This window comes from Amblyomma americanum, chromosome 9, assembly GCF_052857255.1.
Source record: "Amblyomma americanum isolate KBUSLIRL-KWMA chromosome 9, ASM5285725v1, whole genome shotgun sequence".
Taxonomy (NCBI): domain Eukaryota; kingdom Metazoa; phylum Arthropoda; class Arachnida; order Ixodida; family Ixodidae; genus Amblyomma; species Amblyomma americanum.
The window spans coordinates 20,714,131-20,737,706 of NC_135505.1; the positions used below are offsets into that span (position 1 = coordinate 20,714,131).

Consider the following 23,576-nt stretch of genomic DNA (forward strand, 5'->3'; position numbering starts at 1 on the left):
CCACCTCCGCAGCGTGCACCGCAATCAAAGCGATCGCAGTACACAAAAAATTCGATAAAGCAGTGCAACTTTGCTCGGGGCAGTTATCTGAGTACATAATTTTTTAATCTCCTATGCCGTGATCTCATTTCATAATTTTTTGACCTCCTATGCCGTGATCTGATTTGAGCCGCATTCAAGGCAGAAAACGCACGCACTGTCTACTGCGCGCCAAAGGGTTAGCGTTGGGAGCGTCTGCTAGCATCCCCCGGCCTAGGTGGGTGCAGTTACCGTCGGCACCCAGGAAGAAGAGCCGAGAGAAGGAGCGTTGGCATAGGAGGAGGATGGAGGAGGTGTAGTTACATTTAGTTCATTGAGGGGCTTTACCCGCGCCACCACCCTGGCACCATCTATGAGCGAGCGGCCGTACTCTCGTTTGCTCAGTTACGCCAACGGCGACGCGGCTCAACCCACAAACGGGCCAGCGCTAAACAGCTGTGCTCTAGAAAACCAGTCTGGAAACAAAATGCTTTGCAAAGCAATTTATTGCTCCTCCAAGTAGTGACAATTTGCCAACTAAATGTTTATATGTATTAGTGGCAAATGAGTTACGAATGTCTTCTAAGCCATTCCAAGATTCATTTTCATGTAAGCACAGATCCAAGTTCAGAATGAAAATCACACAAGCAGCATTCATTCTGTCGCCGGGCCCACAACAACCTCTACAAAAAGTACACATATTGTTATCGACACCAATCCAATTCTGCATGCTTTATAGCGGTATTGTACATGTGTTGAGGGGCCCTATCCTGGTAGCCCAAAACTTGTTTGCAGCAGAAATCAAATCATATTGTCACATCAAACTGGCAATGCAAAACAGCTTCCTGTTCCACTGTCAGACACGCTAAGCCAAACTCTGTGTATGTGCCATGGGGCAGGCATCAGAGCCCTTTGAGCATGGTGAAAGGTTGCAGTAGTGCCAAGATGAGCTCGAAATGAGTCACATGTTAGCAGGAAGAGGCCACTGTGCCACCAGCTGCGATATGCTTCTCATGAAGACATATTTTTTGGTCGTCAAGGGCAATGCTTCCTCCAATAAGTTACCGCTCCATGCTCCTTGAGCACGCCCTGCCTCTAAACTGCCACACGCGGTCTGGTTCGCCCTCAGTTCGGTGACGCGAACCGGTGGACGGTGCAAGTTCCGCTGTCGGACACGCTGACCACGCACTGTCCATCCGGCGATAACGCCAGGTCGAGGATATCGTGCCGGTGGGCCTTCCAACAGACCGTGGGTTGGCCCATTCGTGCGTCCCACGCCCGGACGGTGCCGTCCAGGCACCCCGTGATCACCGTGTGCGGTCCATGCCAGAGTGCCCGCGTAACACCCGCAGGGTGCGGACAGCTTTGCTTCTCGACCAGGGCGCCCAGGTCCCAGAGGGACAACCGGCCGGACAGCAAGCCCGCCGCCAGGGTGCGCTGCTGGCAATCCAGGGAGAGCGCCTCGACCGTGTCCGCATCGCCCGCTCCGTCGCCGCCGCCTGCGCATCATCATCACCATCATCAGCCTGACTACGCCCACTGCAGGGCAAAGGCCTCTCCCATGCCTCTTCAATTAGCCCTGTCCTTTGCCAGCTGCGGCCACCGTATCCCCACAAACTTCTTAATCTCATCCACCCACCTAACTTCCTGCTACCCCCTGCTACGCTTGCCTTCTCTTGGAACCCACTCCGTTACCCTTAAGGTCCAGCGGTTATTCTGCCTTTGCATTGCATTACATGCCCTGCCCAAGCCCATTTCTTCCTCTTGATTTCGACTAGGATGTCATTAACCCGCGTTTGTTCCCTCACCCATTCCGCCCGCTTCCGGTCTCTTCCATAGCTCACTGTGGTTCGTAACTTAAGTTGAACCCTTTTCGTTAGCCTCCACGTTTCTGCCCCATAGGTCAGTACCAGTAAGATGAAGCTGTTGTATACTTTTCTCTTAGGGGATATTGGTAAACTGCCATTCATGGTCTGAGGGAACCTGCTATATGCGCATTGACCACCCCTGAATGACAATAACGCAGTAACACTAACGACAAGGCATTCAGATGGCCTGTATTGTACGGTTTTATGAGGGTTTTTCGTCCCAAAGCGACTCAGGCTATGAAGGACGCCGTAGTGAAGGGTTCCGGAAATTTCGACCACCTGGGGTTCTTTAACGTGCACTGACATCGTACAGTACATGGACCTCTAGAAATTCGCCTCCATCGAAATTCGACCACCACGTCTGTATGTAATGAGGCTCCTTTTCCTGAAAGGGCAAGATTCACTGCTTGTTACTGTGAGCATACTGGGGTGACATCAAGAGTACAGCCAGAATAACAGCGCCAATACCCCCCTGAAACCCCTGAAAGACTGCTTCCCCAAGGACTTTATGCTGCCCTGGATGGCCAAAGTGTTTTGTGGTGATTACTTAGGGACACTAGTTATCACATACTGTAGGAGCAAAACATCTTCGGAAGCAGTGAGCTTGGACAGAGTAAAACTGTGTGGATGACAGCGACTCAAGCAAAAATTCTCAACCGAGTCCTAACGTTTCGTAACTAATCCGGTCTTTTCTCCAGGGATGACTTGGATACTGAATTTTACGTGTGGTGCTCCCTTACATCGCTCGGGGATAAGCAGTGGGTATACGGTTAAACGGAAAGTTGAGCTTGTTGGCACTGGTTCTGCAGTAGCGCATGTGTCATCCTTCTTTCTTGGTCTTCGTCTGTTTGCGCTTGAACCATGCAGAAGGAGTGGGTATATGCTTAGGTATACGCAGCTGGCAGTGCTGCCGTAGTTGACAGAAAACTGACGCCAACCAAAATTTTATTTTTGTCCAACGTTCTTCAGGGGTGACTAAAATGTGTGCCAGCAGCAGTGGGGGGCTGCCTTCGCTCTCCCTTTGTTAGCACGTGGCGCAGACTGATAACGTACGCGGAGGGGAGCGTTCCTGGAGTCCGCAGCCTTTGTGAGCCGGATGTGCCATGAATCGACACGTCGCCTCTTGAATAGGTTGGGCTCCACGGCCAAGACGCTCACCTCCTCGAAGGCTATTCCGTGGTAGGCGCATTTCCAGTGTTTGGCGAGCGCGTGAATGCGCCGACCACGGAACAGCCTTCGAGGAGGTGGGCGTCTTGGCCGTGGAGCCCAACCTATTCAAGAGGCGACATGTCGAGTCATGGCACAGCAGGCTAACAAAGGCGGCGATGAATAGGACTCCAGGAACGCTCCACTTTGCGTATGTTAGTAGACTGCGCCACGAGCTAACAAAGGGAGAGCAAAGACGGCCCCCGCTGCTGCTGGCAGACACTTTTACTCCGTTTTATACATAGCAGGCAATGCTGCCAAACCTAGCACGCCTGTTCGCGCTGACTAAGTCCACGCCCAAAAAATAGTTCACTCTACGAGCAAAGTGAACACACAAGCATAGTTTGTTTAATCAGATATTTAGTGTTAGTGTCGCGAATGGCAATCTCATACACTTCGTTTTACCTCTTGCCACATTTTTGTTTTCCAACTCATCGAGACTTCGAGAAGTACGAATGACTTTGGCGATCTGATACGTGGCTGGTTGGGCGAATTGCCCTTACTCCATCCGCACCTAAAAAGTTCGCACCGAGTGAAAATTACAGCAAGAGCATCCGAGTACTGAACGCCTCACAGCTTCGGCTGTAATTTTCAGTACTACCGCTTCGTTTTATACCGCTTGTTGTTTTCGTCCAAACAGTCACCGAGGCTTCGAGAACGATGAATGATATGTGGTGGAGTAATATGGTTTTGCTGATGCACTACTTCTGCAGTCTTCGCAGCGTTTCCTGCAATGTATGAAATGGAGTATAGTCACCCCTGAAGAAGGGACCGAGTTGGTCCCGAAACGTTCGGCAAACATAAAATTTTGGTTGGCGTCAGTTTTCTCTCAACTATTTCAAGAGCCCAACCAGGCAGATTTCCGTCGAAGATATTTTCGTTCAAAGCAGTGCTCCCATGTTCCATGTGTAGTCTGTATGTGCCATAGCATTAAGAGTATAAACACTAAATTTTGCTTGCATGTTTTCCTCTTAGCACTAATGCGAAAGACATTATACTCACAGCCAACTGTCTGCGGCACTGCAGCGAGGACTGCAGCTAAGGGTCCTTCTCTTACTGACTGTGAAAAAGAGGTAGACTTTTGCATAAACATGTAGGCCTTGTCACTTCGGATCTCCAAGCTGGACTCCAATGTCACAGAAAGCTGTCCGCAAGTATAGTGTGCATAGATCACGACCTGCTATTTGCTTACCACCGCCAAATCATTTATAAATGAATTTCTCCGTTCATGCAGTTTCAGTTTCAACAGCTCAATGCTGACTGCGACATCAAAGTTCAGCATAGGTCACGTCACGCATAAGAAAAAGAACGGGAAGTTTTGCTGACTAGCTCAGGAATTTCTGACAGGAGCCGGTTTATTGTGCGCTGTGCTGTTTTCTTTTTTTAGATGCAGAAATACATTCTTGAGGTACACTTCACGCTTTCGGTGCACATGTTCAGCCTACACATCACTGTGAAAAAACAGCACCAAAAAAAGAAAAACACACATGGACCAAAAGATAGTCAGGCAGGTTGCTTTCCGCCCTTTACTCCTTTCTTTTCTTCTCCTCCTGAGTCAGGCAGACCATAAAGATTATACGGCACCGAATTTACTGACAACTATTCACAATTGCGATAAGAGCTTCGCCGTCAGTATGTGGCCCCTCTGCATGGTGTCCCAAACCGTTCTCCCCATTGTCTCCCCCGTCGGCCGCGTCCTCTCAAGCCTCCCCCTCCCCCCCTGGAGTCCTCCTTGCTCATCACAAGCATAAAATGTCTATAAAGATGCTTGTGCCAACGCTAGAGTCCTCAACCCTTGCAACTGCCAGACCAAGGTCACCTAGAATGCATAAACAAATTAATAAACAAAATGCAACCAACACAATCACCCTTTGTTGCAGTTTACAGCTTGCTAGCGCCAAACATGAGCACGAATTTTTCGAGCACGAAAAAATGCATCTTGGAGTAGTCCGGAGCAGTTATAGAGCTCTGTTGGAGTAATTTGAAGCAACAGAATTGTAATTTTGGAGCGGTTTGCAGCAGCTGTGCTTCATTTCTATACATGGCTACTTCATTAAGCTGCCAATTTTAGAAACATAATTATAATGACAAGAAATTAAATTCTGACTACCACATAACAGATTCAAGAGAATCCCTTGCCTAGTGTACTTTGAAAGGATCATGCTCAAAATACTTCACAAATATTTTTCTTATGTAGATGCTGCTGATAGCAATTTCTAGGTTTTACCGTTACTTGCAGTGCCATGCTTCGGCCATGCTGTGAGGCGAGGAACTGACGCTGTGAGCTACAACCCTCACCCACGTCAGGCTGTGTGTCATTATGTAACCCGTCGTTCGACTCCATCCCTCAGGTGTACCATGAGCCTGTTTTGAACAAGGATGATCCCAGGTGCAAACAGAACTGATCAAGCTTGTAATGAATGGCTTTGCACTGGGGTTCTACTGATGTCCCAAAGTCCACAAGCTTGGCATTCCCTCTGCCCATAGTGGACTTCATATGTCAGCATTAGAAATAACAGTGACACAGACAGAACGAGAAGCGCACAAGGCAAGAAATGAACTGGACTACAACATGGCGTCGTCCACTTCTTGTTTTGTCTGCTGCACTGTTATATCTGATTCTGAGACATATGCCAACTTGTCGAAGTTTATTTAATTTACCCAACCTCTCAAACCTTCTAAACTAAGTCCTGTTGCCGCTTGCTGAAAAAAAAAAAATGTCTACCCACGTATTCAATGTTGGTCCCAGCAAGCTCCAATGAATGCCTGTATTTCGACTGCATGTCTCTGTTCGCAAGTGCTCCTGTTCCCCCAAGAGTCACTGCTGCACTGGCCAAGGATGACCACTTGAACGAGAGAACATGCTCACCACAAATGAGCTTGTTGCCAACCACTGGAACCCAGGTGGCCTCAAAGGCAACAGACAGACAAAAGCAACCGTCATGTGTGCAGTCGTGTCAGTCCCGGTGGCAACCTTGTAATGGAGCTCAAAGGCCCCTCAGAGGAAACCAACACGGTGCTCCTGCGTTACACTCATGACTGCTTGTGATATGAAGAAGATGGCAGCGATTCTGGCAACTCCATCGAGCCAGCCGTTCAATTTATTCTTGAAAAGTGAGTGTGACAATACCTTATCTTTCCTGCACATTCTTGTGAAGGATGCACAACGTTTCCTGTGTATAGAAAATCAATGCACACCAGACACCGCGAGCCAAGCAATGGGCCACAAAGTCTCAGTGGTTTCAATGCCCTGCGCAAGAATTACCTGCAGAATAGGAAATGACCAAATGAAGAAAAAAAAAGAGTTGCATTAGCAGCGTAATCCGCTACACAGCATAAGCAGGGAGGGCAAATTTCGTTCTACCATCCCCTGGACCACCAACCCCCAACTTGACAACTGTGCATTTACATGAACTGGAGGGTCGGAACATGTGTCACAGAGCCGCAATGGGCTTAGCTACTGGGATAAAAGGAGGGAAATGCATGTTTAGGGCAACCCTTGCAACTTTGCACTAAAAGCGCGAGAATTGGGCCTAGTTGGTCATTCATCATGGTGAAACGTGCTAAACTTTTTATGGACAAAAAATGGGCAACACAAGTGCTTGTGTTGTGTCCCCATTCCATTTTTTTTGTCTGTAAAAAGTTTAGTGTGTTTCACTATGATGCTTTGCACTGTTGCCATCGAGACGGAACTCACCACCTGCACCCAGTGCCAGCACAGCGAGCAGCCGGCCCGTGCCGGCGTGAAGCAGGCGCACATCCGTGGCAGCCGTGGCCACCAGCTCGCCGCCGGCGTCTAGGCAGGTGACAGCCGCTGAGTGCGTCTGGCTGGGCCCCGCCAGCGAATGGTTCACTGAAGAGCTCTTCAGGTCCCACACGCGCACCGAGCCATCGTCGTAGCCCGCAGCGGCACGCCGGCCATCTGCCAGCACGCGCCCTGCACCACACGACACGCCAGGGCCCTGCATGGTCTTGCACTGGCCGCTGGGCACCTGCAACCGAGGGAAGCTCATGAGCAGCCTCAATCAGCTATCGTAGCAGCATAACTGCCAAGTTGGTGCAGGTGAGGGTATGGGCACGGCTGTTCTCACTGCTTTGATGAGCTAGGGAAAACAGGCATCGCCACCAGTGGCCAGCCATTTTCACTGTGGCTTGGCCAGGGTACATCAATTCCTGGAGCTAGGCTACACTGACATTTGCTGGGAAATGGTGATCAAGGAATTTAATTTAATTTAATTGGCACCTACCATGACAGGCAGGTTCCTCACAATCCATTGGCCGGGTTGTGATGATGTCACAATGTCACATCATCTCTCTCGACCAATCACTGAATTTCATCTTGGACATCGGCAAGGTTGTGGTGTGACGACAACTCTAATGCTATCACACTAATAACCTTTCGGATGGGCAGCCAACAAACACTCTCCTTCGTGCGAGCAGCTCAAGTGAGAGACTTGAGGTTGACACAAGGATGAAACCAGACACAAACCAGCCACATTCACTCCTCTGTGAACATGGCTACATTCAATGCATCTGTTTTGGCAAGAATATGTGAACTCAAATTCCCGGTTCCATCAAAGAGTTCTTTAAACATTAGTGTAAAACAGCACAATTTTAATTAATAAAAGAAAAACGTATTGCACGTAATGACGATTCATAGTGGGAGTTTCAGTGCTGTGCACACAAAAGCATGCACTGAGAAACAAAACACACATGGGCAAGGCACCTACACACCATTTCATACATCAGGTGCAATGCTGTGAAAGTTACATAAGTAGTCTGCATGAAGAAATAAAGGAACGTGTGACACTCTCCGCTACTTTTGTGACAGAGTGGTCTAAGGTATGACTTTGGAGAAAGCAACAGTGAACTTTGGATGCGTAGGTTCGAATCTGCCTTGTGACAGGCTTTTTTATCCCCATTTTTTATGGCACTTTTTCTTTTGTGACATTTCAATTGAAAACCTTGTTTTATTCAAAATTGTTTCGAATAGAGTGGGACGCAGAACTGAACTGCACATATCAGCTCCTTTCATGCAAACAGTGTTGATATAAATGGCTCTAAATCCATTGCCTAAATAAAAGTGCTGTATATATACTTCGAATGCGTTTTTCATGCTGCTGGAACTTACTGTTATGTGATGCATTTGCAGTCTTGGGAAAACAAAGCGAGCGTTGTGAGGTGTTTGCTTTGGAGACACCAAAGCCCCACACAGATGCTTCGCATTGTATTTTGTGACAGTATGGGGAATACTCCGGCATCTCCACTTGAAATACGGTGGAACATCTTTATAACGAAGCGGTCAGGAACTCCGAAATCTTTCATTATACAGGTAACTTTATTATAAAGGTCGCACACTATATCGTATGAAATAAAGCAAGCTACGTATGTTCACCAAAATAAAACCTCTCGTTAAAGTGGATTGGAGAGATATTTAATAGGAAAGAAGTCGCTACCTTTCTTCTGGACACCTTGTCTGTTGGAATGTGCAACTGCAGCTGACCGGTTCACGCCATGCTCCGTGGAGAATCCCAATGGTGACGAATGCCGCTATTGTCTCTATTGTCAAAATTATTGTTTTGCATGTGCGCTCTTTAGCACTGCTATCTTTGTCAGCCATCGTGTTGTTCCCGTCTTTGATGGCTTCGATGATGTCATCAGCCATCAATTCTGAGCACATCATCACGTTGTCGTCAACCACGACGTATTCCTAAGCTGTCACATCTGCTACTGTGTTGCAAGAAGCGGAGTAGGAGTTGAGTGATTCCTGGAGCTGTGCACCAGGAATGGAACAGTCGCTGTCATTGGCACGCTTGTCAAGCGCATCGCTAGCGCTGTCCCGAGTTCTAGAAAATCCAGCCTTCTACCAGCAATTACGCACGACCTCTGCCGGCACGCTCCACCAAGGACTCGCAATCATTTCAATGGCTTGGCAAACGTTTATCTTAGTTGGCAGCCCTACCTTGTGCTAGAGGTTTCGCAGAATTATTTACAGCATCCTTGCGCAGTAGTGTGCCTTAATCTAACAACTGCAACAGGGAGATGTAGTTTCGTAGCAAGAAAACTACATTCATGTGCTCAGCATCGACATCATGTTATGTGTGGTACAGTTGTCGACAACGAGAGTAATCTTTCGGTTCCGCACTCGCAGCTTTTTCTCCACTTGTAAAAGCCGGGCTTGGAACAACTCCGCCATCATCCAGTCTTCTTTTTCAGGCACATAGTCAGCCAGAAAGCTAGGCATGCCTTTGAAGTGCCATGTTTCACAGATCGTCCGACCACCAGTGACTTAAGCTTCTCCTTACTAGCAGCGTTAAACACAACAGCACGGTGTAGTGTTGCTCCGACTTCCTGCCACTTTTGCACCGATCTGCCTTCTTGCAGAGCAATTTCTAAGGAAACAGCTCATAAGAAAGTTAGTTTCGTCAGCGTTAAACATGTCTTCTGGTCTGTGCTCCTTCAAGGACATTGAACAGCTCTGACTTGCGCCACTTGTTGGCAAGATCACGTGGCGCATTGGCTTCTTTTCCTGCTATGCTTTTGAAAACAATGCCATGGCAATGTTTGAAACTCTTCAGCCATCGACTGATTACCTTGAACGTCCCTTCAACACCGAACGGCCAAGGAAACCCCTTGGCTTTCTCACAGGGCAAAGGTGCGCCGACACGAATCCTTTTCGCGAGTACGTCTGCGAACCATGCGTAGACGGCAGTATCAACATCATGGAAAGTCGCTGCTCGAATCTGCTTGCATGACGGGTCCGTCTGACATGACACTTGCACTTCTACCTTGTCCTTGTCTTTAAGGAATGTTGACAGCGTCAATGCACTCATTCCATATGCAACGTCTTCCTTTTTATGGGCACTCGCGACAGCATTGACAATTTGCAACTTTTCGTCAAAAGAGAACTGTCGGCACTTCGATGTTCCTGCACTGCTTACATTCATCGCGGCAACCCTGAGACCTTCACTATGATCAGGCACCAAGACAAGTGCTAGCTAAAGTTCGTCATTTCATCAACTGCCCATTAGATCGGTGTACACTGGCCCGCTGCAGCGGCGGCTTCGTCGACGTGTTGGTGCTTGTTCTTCACAGAGTTCGCCAGTCTTGGTCTCCATAGTGTGGAGATCGTTATGCCCAGTTTTGCTTTTTTGGCAGCAGGGAACACTAGTGCCACTCATCAAAATGCTCGGCTGTTGGGCCCTCTGTGCATTTTTTCTTTGCACTGGCATGGCGGTTACCATGGCTACTGTGTAGTTCGGATTCTCCCATGCAGTCTTTGCTGTGGTGTTGAACGGCGCTTCCTATGATCACTGCAGTTCAGTGGCCGCTGCAGAGGGCACTGGTGGTGCCACTACATGCGTTCGTTGTAAAGCAACAAATCAGGCGTCGGAGGCGCCTAAATTCCTTTGTTCTACAGGCAAATTGTGCTGAATTTGTATCGGAGGGCCGAGGCCCCATCAGGCTCTATTAGCTCCAGCCCCCCCCCCCCTCAAACATGTTCTAAGAAACAAATAAAGGAAAAAAAAGAATTCGTTGTAGCAGTGTTCACTGTAGAGACTTTCACAATACATATGAAAGATAGGAATTCGGCCTGGACATGTGAAATCCTTCGTTATAGAGGCTGTTTTGTTGTAGACACGTTCTACAGTCAACGACCGAAAATTCGGATGCCTGATTTTTTGGACAAGCTTGATTATTCAGAATTTTTCTGCGGCACCATGACATGGCCCATGGAACCAATGTATAAGAGCGCCTGAAATTTCGGACACACTGCAACGGAGTTTCTTGATTTTTCGGACCTCGTTAGCATTCGCCACCAATACCCAAGCCGCCATATAAAGTGTACAGTGGAACTTAATTAATTGAAACTGCAAGAGAGATCAAAAACTTGATCAGACAAATCAATATTCAAGCTTAAAGGGAGCCTCTTAAGTGGGGAAGAGGGTCTTAGAAATAAATTTCTATTAATGAAGTCACAAATATAAAATTTTCAGGTAACATGTATCTTTTGCATGCTGATTCCAAGTATGTATTTTAATTGTATGTTCGACAAGTCCTTGTGTACTTAGCAATATGTTATTTAACTTTTTGCTGAGAAGGGTGAGGGTTCGGGCTAGTGGGTAGCCAACATGAGGATCCATAGCGCACACAATTGAGGGGACACAACACGAGCGCTAAACTTCCACTGAATGAACTTTATTTGGTGCTGATAGCCTTATAAAGATCCCATAAAGTGCAGGCATCACGTACTAACAATGATTATCTTGTCAAAGTCATGATGTGTCAAGGGAAGAGATCAAAAAAGAACAATAAAAACCACCAATCAGTGAGCAAGTTTCACACTATCGCCCACTCCTTGAATCTAAGAAAGCTATGTCTTTCCTTGATAATAACACTGAAGGATCACTGATACAATTTTCCAATCCCTCTTTTTCCACTGCTACAGCTTCAATTATTTCCCTTGTTTTCTGATCGCTATTTTTTCCTAATACTGAACACTCCTCGAAGTTAGGCGTGCACTTGTGACTACGGCAGTGACGAGCCAAATTACCCGGCCCCTGATCTCTAACATTTCTGTGGTGCTCGCTGAGTCGCTTATTCAGGCAACGGGCTGTCTGCCCTATATACAACTTGCCACATGAAAGCGGCAACCTGTATATAACGTTATCGGTGCAAGTTACAAAGGGGTTCTGATGTCGTACGGAGCAGGCCTTCGTATCCTGCTTGTCTGGACATGTGTTCTTACACATGCAGGATAATTTTTCTGGGGCTACATGCAAATTTTAACACCAATTTTCTCTGCAATCTTTTTGAGGCCATGGGAAATCCTGTGAATATAAGGCATTACTTAAATTTTGCTGGGACCTTCTTTTTTATCTGTCAACCTTGTGTTTTTTCTTTGTCTGCGCATGCTTTCTGTTACTGATGCTACAAGGTACCTCGTGTAACCCGCTTCCTGAGGGCGATCAACCTGATTACTGAAACTTGTTGTCATTAGGCAGGTGCACGACTTATTGACTGCATTAGACAGGCATGTTTTTACTACTCCTCTCTTAACCAGCTTGGTATGCGCCGAGGTAAACGGTAAGAGAGCCTTATTGCCTCTAGGCTCATACATCCAGCAAACACGACTCGAAGAAACTAATTTTAAATCAAGAAACCAGATCATACCCTCAACAGGAAGCTCGTGAGTAATTGACAGTGGCTCAAGGCACTTCGCAAAGGTAGATATTGTGCTTTCTGCTACCTGAAGAAGGCTTCCATTGCTCTTCCGAAGAACAACCAAGTAATCATCTACAAATCGGAACGTTTTTATCACCACTTTACTGTCTAGATTACTCTGGATCTTCCTATCTGCGCTCGCAAGAAACAAGTCACTAAGAGCAGGCGCTATGCACGACCCTATACACACTTCGTTTTTTTGCAGATAGACTTCCCCCATTCCACTTAACAAAGGTTGATGATAGGTACAAGGACACTAAATTCAAGAAACCATCAACTGAAATACCAGCCTCGTTTTGAAACAATACGGCTCCAAATTTATGAATACAGTCTTCAATGCATTCAAAAAGCTGCTGATACGGCAAGGAGTAGTAAAGGTTCTTTATATTGTTACGGGGATGTTACGGCGGTAAGTCTATATTGGCGGCTGCTCTGAGATGGCCAGCACTCAGCTCAGAACCGAGCGCCCAGCTACCAACTGCCAACGTCGTCGTCGTTCAGCGCACCGCCACTTCTTCGTTCATGATTCGTCCACTTGTAACACTATCCCCCTCGGCTGAAGGCAACGTCCCGGTGCGTGTTAGGCGTGCGATGTCGATGGTGGGTGATAGGGCTTGAGGCGAGCTACATGAACGACTTCGGACTTCAGTGGAGCGGACGTCGACTTTGGGTGCAGCGGCGTGATTTCATACGTTACGTCGGTCACTGCCCGTAATACACGATAAGGACCTGTGTAGCGCGGCAGAAGTTTTTCACATAACCCCACACGACGGGATGGGAGCCACAGCAAGACGAGAGATCCGGCAGGGTATCGCACATCACGGTGCAGGCCATCGTAGCGGTGTTTTTGAGCCTCTTGGGAGGCGGAGAGCTTGTGTCGAGCAACCTGGCGGGCGGCGTCTGCTCGGGCGATAGCGTCACGCGCATATGTAGTGACAGGGCCAGCTGTGGGCAGCAGAGTGTCGAAGGGCAGTAAGGGGTCTCGTCCAAAGAGAAGATAGAAGGACGAGTAACCAGCGGTATCATGGCGCGAAGAGTTGTAGGCGAAGGTGACAAAAGGCAAGCTTATGTCCCAGTCCCGGTGGTCGTCGGATACGTACATGGCGAGCATGTCTGTCAGCGTGCGGTTGAGACGCTCCGTAAGGCCGTTCGTCTGAGGATGATAAGCAGTGGTGAACTTGTGACGAACGGAGCACGAACGAAGGATTTCGTCAACAACTCGGGAAAGGAAGCAGCGGCCACGGTTGGTAAGGAGTTGACGGGGAGCGCCATGGTGTAATATGACGTCGTGCAGAAGGAAGTCAGCGACGTCAGTGGCGCAGCTGGTTGGAATGGCGCGAGTGATCACGTACCGCGTGGCATAATCGGTGGCGACGGCAATCCACTTGTTCCCCGTGGAGGACTCCGGGAAGGGCCCAAGTAAATCTAGCCCAACACGAGAAAATGGGTCGGTCGGGATGGGGATCGGCTGCAGGTGTCCGGACGACAGGACAGCGGGCTTCTTTCGGCGCTGACAGACGTCGCAAGCGGCGACGTAGCGTTGGACGGAGCGGTACAGACCAGGCCAGAAGAAACGCCGGCGCACGCGGTCGTACGTACGGGAGACACCAAGATGACCAGCCGTAGGTGCGTCATGCAGTTGTTCGAGGATAGTGGACCGTAGGTGGCGGGGAACAACGAGCAAGTGCTCAGCGCCATCAGGTCGCATGTTGCGGCGGTACAGCGTGTTCCCGTCCAGCAAAAACCGGGCCAGAGAAGTGTCGCGGCGGTCGGTGCTGAGGCGGTCGATGAGAGAGGTGAGGGTGGGATCCAAGCGCTGTTCGTCGGCAATGTGGGAGAGGTCGGAGATGGAGAGGACAGAGGACAGGCAGTCTGCATCTTGATGGAGGCGACCGGACTTGTGAACCACGGAAAAGGTGTATTCTTGCAATCGCAATGCCCACCGGCCAAGACGGCCAGTAGGGTCCTTGATAGATGAGAGCCAACACAGGGCGTGGTGGTCGGTTATAACAGTGAATGGGCGGCCGAACAAGTATGTGCGGAGTTTTCCAATGGCCCAAACAAGAGCCAGGCACTCGCGTTCTGTGATGGAGTAATTCTTCTCGGCGGAAGAAAGAAGACGGCTGGTGTACGCAATCACGCAGTGCTGGCCGCGTTGTCGCTGAGCAAGGATGGCGCCAATTCCGTGACCACTGGCATCGGTGCGAAGTTCAGTCGGGGCAGACGGGTTGAAATGGGCCAATACAGGAGGGTTGGTGAGGACGGCGATAAGGCTGGAGAATGCAGTAGCCTGCTCTGGGCCCCGGGAAAAAGGAACGCCTTTCTGCAACAGATTGGTGAGAGGGCGAGCGACGGCTGCGAAGTTCGGGACGAACCGGCGAAAGTAGGAACAGAGACCGATGAAGCTGCGGACATCACTAGGCGAGCGGGGACAGGGAAAAGCACTGACGGCACGAACTTTATCAGGGTCAGGTTGTATGCCACTCGCATTCACCAAATGGCCGAGGACTTTGAGTTCGCGGCGGCCGAAAGTACATTTTTTTTAGTTGAGTTGAAGACCTGCACGGCGGAAAAGTGCCAAGATGGACGAAAGGCGAAGCAGGTGGGTTTCAAAAGAGGGCGAGAAAACAATTACATCATCTAAGTAACAAAGGCAGGTCGTCCACTTGAAGCCCCGGAGTAACGAGTCCATCATCCGTTCAAATGTGGCAGGGGCGTTACAAAGGCCCCTGCCTGACCTTAAAATGGTAAAGGCCATCAGGGGTGACGAAAGCTGTTTTCTCGCGGTCTCTTGCGTCAACAGAGATTTGCCAATACCCGCTACGAAGGTCGATGGAAGAAAAGTAGCGGGCGCCATGTAAACAGTCCAGGGCATCATCTATGCGCGGAAGGGGATAGACGTCTTTCTTCGTGACCTTGTTGAGATGACGATAGTCGACGCAAAACCGCCAAGTTTGGTCTTTCTTTTTCACGAGCACGACAGGAGATGCCGAAGGGCTGTTTGAAGGCTCGATGATATCGTTGGCCAACATCTTGTCCACCTCCCGCTGGATGATCTGGCGCTCTGATAGCGACACACGATAAGGCCTCCGGTGTATAGGTCTGGCATCGCCGGTGTCAATGCGGTGAGTCACTACCGATGTTTGACCCAGAGGAGCAGAAGCGAAGTCAAAAATGTCAGAGTAGGACAACAAAAGGTTGTGAAGATCCTGTGCATGCTCGGGGCTCAGGTCACAAGCAATCATCGCAGAAATGGATTGCGGAACGTTGGCCGGGATGTCGGCCGCTGGAGAGACAGTAGAAGGCGGTCCAGGTGAGAGAGCAGTGATGGTACAGTCGGTGAGAGAAGACAAAGTAGCAAGCGATATGCCTGCAGGAAGAACTTGTGGTGACAAGCTGAAGTTGAGGACAGGAAGGGAGGTGCTATTCTTGGTGACGGTCACGATGAGGTGCGGAAGAACAACATTGCGGGAGAGAACGACATCGGCGAGTGGACAGGCAAGATAATCCCCATCAGGAACCGCAGGAAATGGGGACATAGGCAGATAAACGGCAGAGTCGGGGGGCAGGCGAGCGTACTCGGTGGAGCGAAGGCGGGGCGTGGAGCTTGAGGGTGTGTCGGCTGAGCTGAGAGGCAGGTCCAATCGTAGAAGGCCGCTGGAGCAGTCGATAAGGGCAGAGTGAGTGGTTAGAAAGTCTAGACCAAGGATCACATTGTGAGGGCAGTGTTCGAGGACGGTGAACAAAACTGGGATGTGACGATCGGCAAGAGTGACGCGGGCAGTGCACAGGCCAGTGATGGCAGCAGAGCTGCCATCGGCAACGCGAACGGTGGGCGAAGTGGCAGGGGTCTGAACTTTTTTGAGGCGACGGCAAAAGGATGAGCTAAGAACCGAGACTTGGGCACCAGTGTCAATGAGGGCAGAAACAGGAACACCGTCCACAAAAACGTCGAGCAGATTACAGGGCGAAGGCTGGGTCAGTAGAGGATTTTCAGGTCGGGGCACCAATGCAGCATCACCTCCGGGAGCTGCACTGGCTAGTTTCCCGCGAAGCGGCCTGCAGAGGACGGTGAGTAACTGCGGTGCGGAAGAGGTGAGCGGGAACGGTGGGCTGTCGGGGAGGGAGAGCGGCTGGTTCTACGAGGAGGCGGTGTGGGCTCGGCGCTGGGTGGGTCATTCCGAGGCGTGAAGCGACGGGGTCCATAGTCATAACGGCGGTCGACGTAGGGCAAAGGTCGGGGAGGTGCGGACCAACGGCTGCGGCAGTGGCGGGAAATGTGGCCTACGCGCGAGCACGTAAAGCAGATCGGCCGGTCGTCAGGGGTACGCTACTCATCCGGATTGCGATACCTTGTGTAACTTGGGACGAAGGTGTTGCGGGCCGTAGCAGTAGCGACCACGGGAGAGATGGGGCTCGCACTCCGAGGTTTGACGGGACGATGGCTGGAGGGCATGCCCAAGTTGGCGACCTCCTGGCGGACGACAGCTTGAATAAGGGATATTGTGGCCAGGGTGTTGTCCGACAAGGGCGTGTTGGGCGTAACAGGAGCCAGCGCCTCCAGTTCACGGCGCACGATGCGAGTCATGTTGTCGGGGTTGGAAGGCTGCCTTAGTGTCGGCAGATCCTCGCACGTGGAACTGGCAGCTGTGTTAGGCAGGCGGTCGAAGCGGTGTGCAATGCGCCGGTGCTTGGCCTGCTCGAAGCGTCGACACACCTGCAGAACGGAGTCAACCGTAGAGCAGTCCCGGCATAGAAGAAGGTGGAAGGCATCGTCGGCAATGCCTTTAAGAATGTGGCCTACCTTATCGTCTTCGGTCAAGTTGGGATCGACCTTTCGGCACAGTGCCAAGACGTCTTGAATGTATGTAATATATGATTCAGTGGCCGTTTGGGCGCGAGCTGCAAGTTCTTTTTTGGCAGCAAGCTGACGGCCAACTGGTTTCCCAAACAGGTCGCGGAGCTTTTGCTTGCAGGCATCCCACGTGGCAATCTCTTCTTCGTGGGTTTCGAACCAGACGCGTGCGGTGCCGGCGAGATAAAATATTACATTGGCCAGCATCAGCGTGGCGTCCCACCTGTTGTGCTGGCTAACACGCTCATAAAGCGAGAGCCAGTCCTCGACGTCCACGCCATCTGTACCGCAGAATGTGCCCGGGTCGCGAGGGTGGGCTACGACGACAGTTGGCGTGGCAGGCGCAGACGGAGGGGCCGGGTCGGTAGTCATCTCGCCGGTTCGGCCCGTCGGCTCGTCGGGTCGTCGGCATGTCGGCTCGAACCCGCGACCTCCACCAAAAGATGTTACGGGGATGTTACGGCGGTAAGTCTATATTGGCGGCTGCTCTGAGATGGCCAGCACTCAGCTCAGAACCGAGCGCCCAGCTACCAACTGTCAACGTCGTCGTCGTTCAGCGCACCGCCACTTCTTCGTTCATGATTCGTCCACTTGTAACAATATCTATTGAAAGAAATCCTACATCTGTACCATGACAGTAACCAGACAAGCAGGATAGGAAGGCCTGCTCTGTGCGTCATCAGAACCCCTTTGCAACTTGCACCAATAACGTTATATACAGGTTGCCGCTTTCATGTGGCAAATTGTATATAGAGCAGACAGGCCGGTGCCTGAATAAGCGACTCAGCGAGCACCACAGAAATGTTAGAGATCAGGGGCCGGGTAACTTGGCTCGTCACTGCCGTAGTCACAAGTGCACGCCTAACTTCGAGGAGTGGTCAGTATTAGGAAAAAATAGTCATCAAAAACAAGGGAAATAATTGAAGCTGTAGCAATGGAAAAAGAGGGATTGGAAAATTGTATCAGCGATCCTTCAGTGTTATTATCAAGGAAAAACATAGCTTTCTTAGATTCAAGGAGTGGGCGATAGTGTGAAACTTGCTCACTGACTGGTGGTTTTTATTGTTTTTTTTTATCTTTTCCCTTGACACATCATGACTTTGACAAGATAACATTGTTAGTAGGTGATACCTGTACCTTATGTGATCTTTATAAGGCTGTCAGCCCCAAAAAAAGTTCATTCAGTGGAAGTTTAGTCATGTTGTGTCCCCTCAATTGTGTGCGCTATGGATCCTCATTTTGCTGAGAGTTTGAAAGAAATTCTGCTGCAGGGAACTTGTTAGACTGCATGCCATTGGTTTCTCTTGACATCAAGCTGTGTAATAAGGGTAGAATTATCACCCTGCCTGTTGTAGAAGGTGAGTTATAGGATTCTGAAATCATCACAAACAAGTTTTTCTTCCCATTTGTGAAGAGGCAAATTCAAAACCCTGTAACTCAACTTCTATGATAGGCAGGATAATAATTTTAACTTTAATGCACAGCTTGATGTCAAGACAAGCCAATGGCATGTGTTCTAGCAAGTTTCCTGCAGCCAAATTTATTGAAAAATCTAGGCGAGAAGTTATGTAACATTTTTATAGAAATGCACAAGGACTTGTTTTACATAAAAATTGAATCACCTATTTAGAAGCAGCACGCAAAAATACGTTTCTTGAAGATTTCGTTATTGTGACTTCATTAGCAAAATTTTTTTTTAAGACCAGCTTCCTCCCTTAAATTGCCATGCTGAAATTCTGCACGAGTCGGCACTTTGCGCCCATGTGGTTTCGAATTCGTACTGTTCTTGAATGTCTACTGCCGCACGAAATTGAACAGCAAGAAGAGTTTGCTAAACTCACCTGAGCAGAGTCTTTTGTACCGAACACGGGAAGAGGGAAGGGAATTGCGTGGGAGGCGTACGGCTTCACGCGTAGACGGCGGGCACAGAAGGAAATGGAGGTGCATTGCAAAGTGCGGTCAGTGCACTTGTGACAAAACGCACCGCAATCGAACTCTGGATTCTCTATCGTAAAACCGTAAATAACTGGCGTTTCGATGACAGGCAAGACACCTATCACTATACGCAAGCCACTGCAGAATGCATATCGCAGGATGCGATGCCGATTTTGGCTCTAGCTGCTAGGCCTAATGACGAAGGCCAACGCCGACAGAGCACTTGCTTTGGCTGTTGCTCGGTTCTTATTGTTTAGTCATCCTCGCGTTCTTTTTCCGGGCCCAATCGTATTGCAGGCGCTGTGCAGTTCCCGCAGCGGGATGTTTGCTTTCCTGTCTAGATTTTGCCCCAATCCAAAGCGGGGTTCAGTTTGCAACAATCGGAGGACCGCGGGGCTCTAAGTGACTCTTTTCTTTACGGATTGAAGCTCTTTCAGGTTCCCGGAACTTTTCTTCACGGATTAAGTTGTCCTTTCAGTATCCCCCAGCCCCTTTTCTTCATGGCTTGAAATTCTTTGCGTCGGCTCCGGAGGGGGAGCAAGCCAGCACCAGGAACATGGAGATGCATGCCCCTTTTAGACATCCGTCGTGGCATGGTGCTGGGCGCGCAGACGCTCGGCACGTGCGCCCAGGACGTGTTCATCAAGTTGCCATTTTAAGAGCATATGGGAAAGATTCACCAATTCAATCGGTTTGTGGAACAATTCCCAGTAGGTTACTGGGAATTGTTCCATAAACTTTACAGAGCTTTCCTTTGAATCCGTTGGCTGCACTTGGGTGGATGCCATTGAGTAATTGCTCCTTATTACAAACTAGTTAACTGGTTCAGATTTCCATCAGGGCATGCACGCTGCTGCCAGAGCCGCAGTGCTTGACTTGCTAGCTTGCTTGAGCTTATGGGGGTGCAAGTGCGTCAAGGCACCGGCAGAACTTGGTTGATTAACAGGTTTTATACTTTGGAATTCAGACGACAAAATAAATAAATTTCGATCATTCTACCATTCCTGCCAATGCCCACGAACACAATATCATCAAGAAAAGGGAACATGGTTGCTTACACACAATTCCACGAAAAGTGCTGCGTTCTGCTATTTCTCGCAGAATGAAGGAATACTAGAGGCCTTTGCATAAGGCATAATTACGAAGTTACAAAGTATGCAAAGAAAAGAAGGGTCACCCATTTCTGAATCGTCTATGGCAGTAAATCTTGGAAGACTGAAGTTATCATTTCACTGAAGTTATCAGCAATCAGAAATTGCACATCGGCACTCATAAAAGGGCACCTAACATGAACATTATGCTGATCTAGATGGTTTCCTTCCCATCAAATCTACAAGTGCGAGCACTGCCCCAGCATAACCAAACAATAGAATAATGCTACAAAATTGTTGTGTATGTAAGATGAGGTAGCGTTACACTGGAATGGTATAGAAACGTTACGTGTTGCTTTGCATCGTTAGTTTAATGTTAAATTTAAACATTATTTTTAATGTTGTGTTTAAAAATGCCATTTTATTGCTCATATCAAAATATTAAACACTCTAAATACCATTAAATGTCAAAATCTTAACTATAAAATGACATAACCAATATATATCAAGCACTGACTCAGAATTTCTGCACCATTCATTAGTGATGATCACCACTACAGCTAAACAGGCAAGTCGGATACATATTTTAAGAAGCGACAGTGAGAAAGACAGGGACGAAAAGAAGAGGAAACACAGGACAAGCACTGTGATGATGTAATCAATAATGATATTTGTCAACTAGCAAAGCTTGGAAGTTATATATCTGAGATGGTGCCTGCCATAGAGAGCATGCACAGATCCAATATTTCATTAGAAAACTGCTTACCACTCATTCACCACTATCACACATGCGACTTTCTTCTCGGGTGGCTATAAAAGCTTGAAGCGATGCTATGCGCTGGGAGCCCAATGTATAAGTTGCATTTGCTATGCTGCATTGCTGTGCTAAAGTGTCACCCTCATTGCTCCTTGTAGGTCGTTGACTGCAGCTGTGCACTCTCACATTTGGCAGGTAAGTTAACTTTACCACTTTATTGCATGTTGCATATATGGTGTTTCATTGCTTGATTAAGATTAGAAAATGTAATATTGAAAGTTTGTGTCATTCAAGAAACGTTCGAAAAACATTATGAACATTGCATACTAATAACGTATGACCACGCAATAAAAGGTAACATCATATAACATTTCGATGCTACCTAGGTTGTGGCATCAGCTCCCATCTACAGCATCAACTGCTTTTTTTACACAATATGAATCGTTAATAAGACAGAGCAAGTTGATCTGGCCAGTGCATGCGCCGAACAGTGACTCTGTCGTGCCCCTCCAGATGAAAGTCTGCATGCTCTTCTTTTGCACACTGTCAGGTATGAAAAAAGTAGAAATCCCTGTGCAGGGGAATTTACCCGCCGTGGTGGCTCAGTGGTTAGGGCGCTTAGCCACTGATCACGAGTACCCGGGTTCGAACCCGACCGCGGCGGCCACGTTTCGATGGAGACGAAACGCCAAGGCACCATGTGCTGTGCGATGTCAGTGCACATTAAAGATCCCCAGGTGGTCGAAATTATTCCTCCAGAAATTATACCTCTTTCTTCCTTTCTTCTTTCACTCCCTCCTTTATCCCTTTCCTTACGGTACAGGACAGTTCAGGTGTCTGCCGATATGTGAGACATATCACCGTTTCCATTCCCCAACAACCAATTTTCAGAATGACAAGGGCAGACAGAGAGGCCCTGTTCTTGTTCTGTTAGTGGCAGTCCTCCTACCTGCCACATCCATACTGTGCCATCTGCCGTTCCAGCAAGCAGAACGTTTGCCTGGCGATGCCAGTCTATCCAATTGAGGTCTGTGTTCGTGTCCAAGTCGCAGACTGACTGCCGTGTCTCCATGCTCCAGACGTGCGCCGACCCACTCATGTCGGCAGTGGCCACCAGGGTGGAGTCATGGTTGAAGGCAGCGCCCGTCACCGAGTCCGTGTGGCCGCTGCATGCAAACACCAGCTCCCCGGAGTCGAGGAGCCAGACACAGCCGCGGTCGTCTTCTCCACCCGTCACCAGGTACTGGCCGTCGCCGGACACGGCGCACACAAACGCCGATCCCTGGTGGGCGGCGAAGGAGACGGCAGCCTCGTCCAGAGGCACATCGTTGTCTTCTTCCGGGAGGTCGCCGCCGGCCGCCTCCTCTTCCTCCTCATCACTGAGGTCACTGGCGCCGTCCTCATAAACCTCGACAATCTCAATGTCATCCATGTCCGCGGGCGCATCATCATCGCTGCTGTCACGGTCGTTGACGTCCTCCATCCTAGGCGGTGTGTCGCAGCGCATCCACCTGCGAGCCGCCTTGTCACACTGGGCCAGAGACAAAGAGTAGAAGGGGCACTTAAGAAGAACTAAAAAGAAAATTGTACTGCCCGCATGGGCCAGAGACAGTGAGCAGACACATAACTAGCACCATTGCAGGACAAAGGCCTCTCAAATATCTCTCCGAATGACCCTGTCCAGTGCCAGCTGTGGCCACCCTATCACCTCAAAAGTTCCTTACCTCATCTGCCATCATCAGCTACTGCCAACATATTCTTCACGAAAAGTTCTTCCAGAATCAAGAAGGATTCCATAGTGGTGGTGGGAGACTTCGCACAAAACATTTACACTTGAAGCAAATTTCTGGATTTACTCCGCGAGAAAAAAGACCTCAAATATGCGACACCAAGACACTCCATTACTTCAAACTGAAATACATGCATACACATGTGGCAAATTCTTGCACTGGACATACAGCCAGGCACATACGTCTGAGACCAAGATATTCAAAATGACAAAAGAGCAACAAGATTTATGCCGACTGGATGCTGGAAAGAACACTTGATAAAAATTCCTAAAATATAGTAGTATATATTTCTAACCGATGTCAAATTTAACTAGACTATATTATCAATAAATGTGCTGTTTTTCTATAAAAACAAAATCTGGCCAATTTTCAATCCTGAACTTGTATTCTTATATCACTGCCCTGCTTTACAGCCGCAAAGCTTCCTTTGCTTTTTGGTAATGTCTACCACAGATTCATTCTTATTTCCTTTGTTATCTCTAAACCCTAGGGCCTCAGGGAGAGCGACTGCACCTGTATCAACATGTGGATGGATCCACATTCTAGTAAAATATGCTCATTGTTTCCCATTGTTTCTACATATTCACCACACACTGTACAGTACGGTGCACTGTTAAAGGGAACCTCGCGCAGCATGGCTGCCACGCTCCGCAAAGCGCCCCTTTTGAGAGACGGCAAGAATCGGCGACACCAGGCGCATGCGCAGTAACCGCGGAAGGTGGAGCTAGCCCCGCGTCGTCTGCTACGGCGCCTGGCTTACTGAGGTAGAAACTCCGGAACGTGACAGGAGAACTAAACATAAAAACAAGATTTTCCTTGCACCTACATATG

The 23,576-nt window shown here is 48.9% G+C and overlaps 1 protein-coding gene across 2 annotated transcripts in view; it reads right to left on the reverse strand.

Annotated features, from left to right (window-relative positions):
• Window positions 1-506: 506 nt before the first annotated feature.
• Window positions 507-23,576, reverse strand: part of LOC144104506 (angio-associated migratory cell protein) — a 528,250-nt gene continuing 505,180 nt past the window's right edge. Inside the window, exons 3-6 of one of the 2 annotated variants that reach the window (XM_077637574.1) lie at window positions 21,905-22,486; window positions 6,790-7,084; window positions 4,095-4,152; window positions 507-1,517 (exon numbers count right to left, since the gene is read on the reverse strand). In XM_077637574.1, coding sequence (XP_077493700.1) covers window positions 980-1,517; window positions 4,095-4,152; window positions 6,790-7,084; window positions 21,905-22,462 — 1,449 coding nt within the window. In that variant the 5' untranslated portion in view covers window positions 22,463-22,486 and the 3' untranslated portion in view covers window positions 507-979. The remainder of the gene's footprint in view (window positions 1,518-4,094; window positions 4,153-6,789; window positions 7,085-21,904; window positions 22,487-23,576) is intronic. The other variant, XM_077637575.1, reaches the window with a different exon arrangement.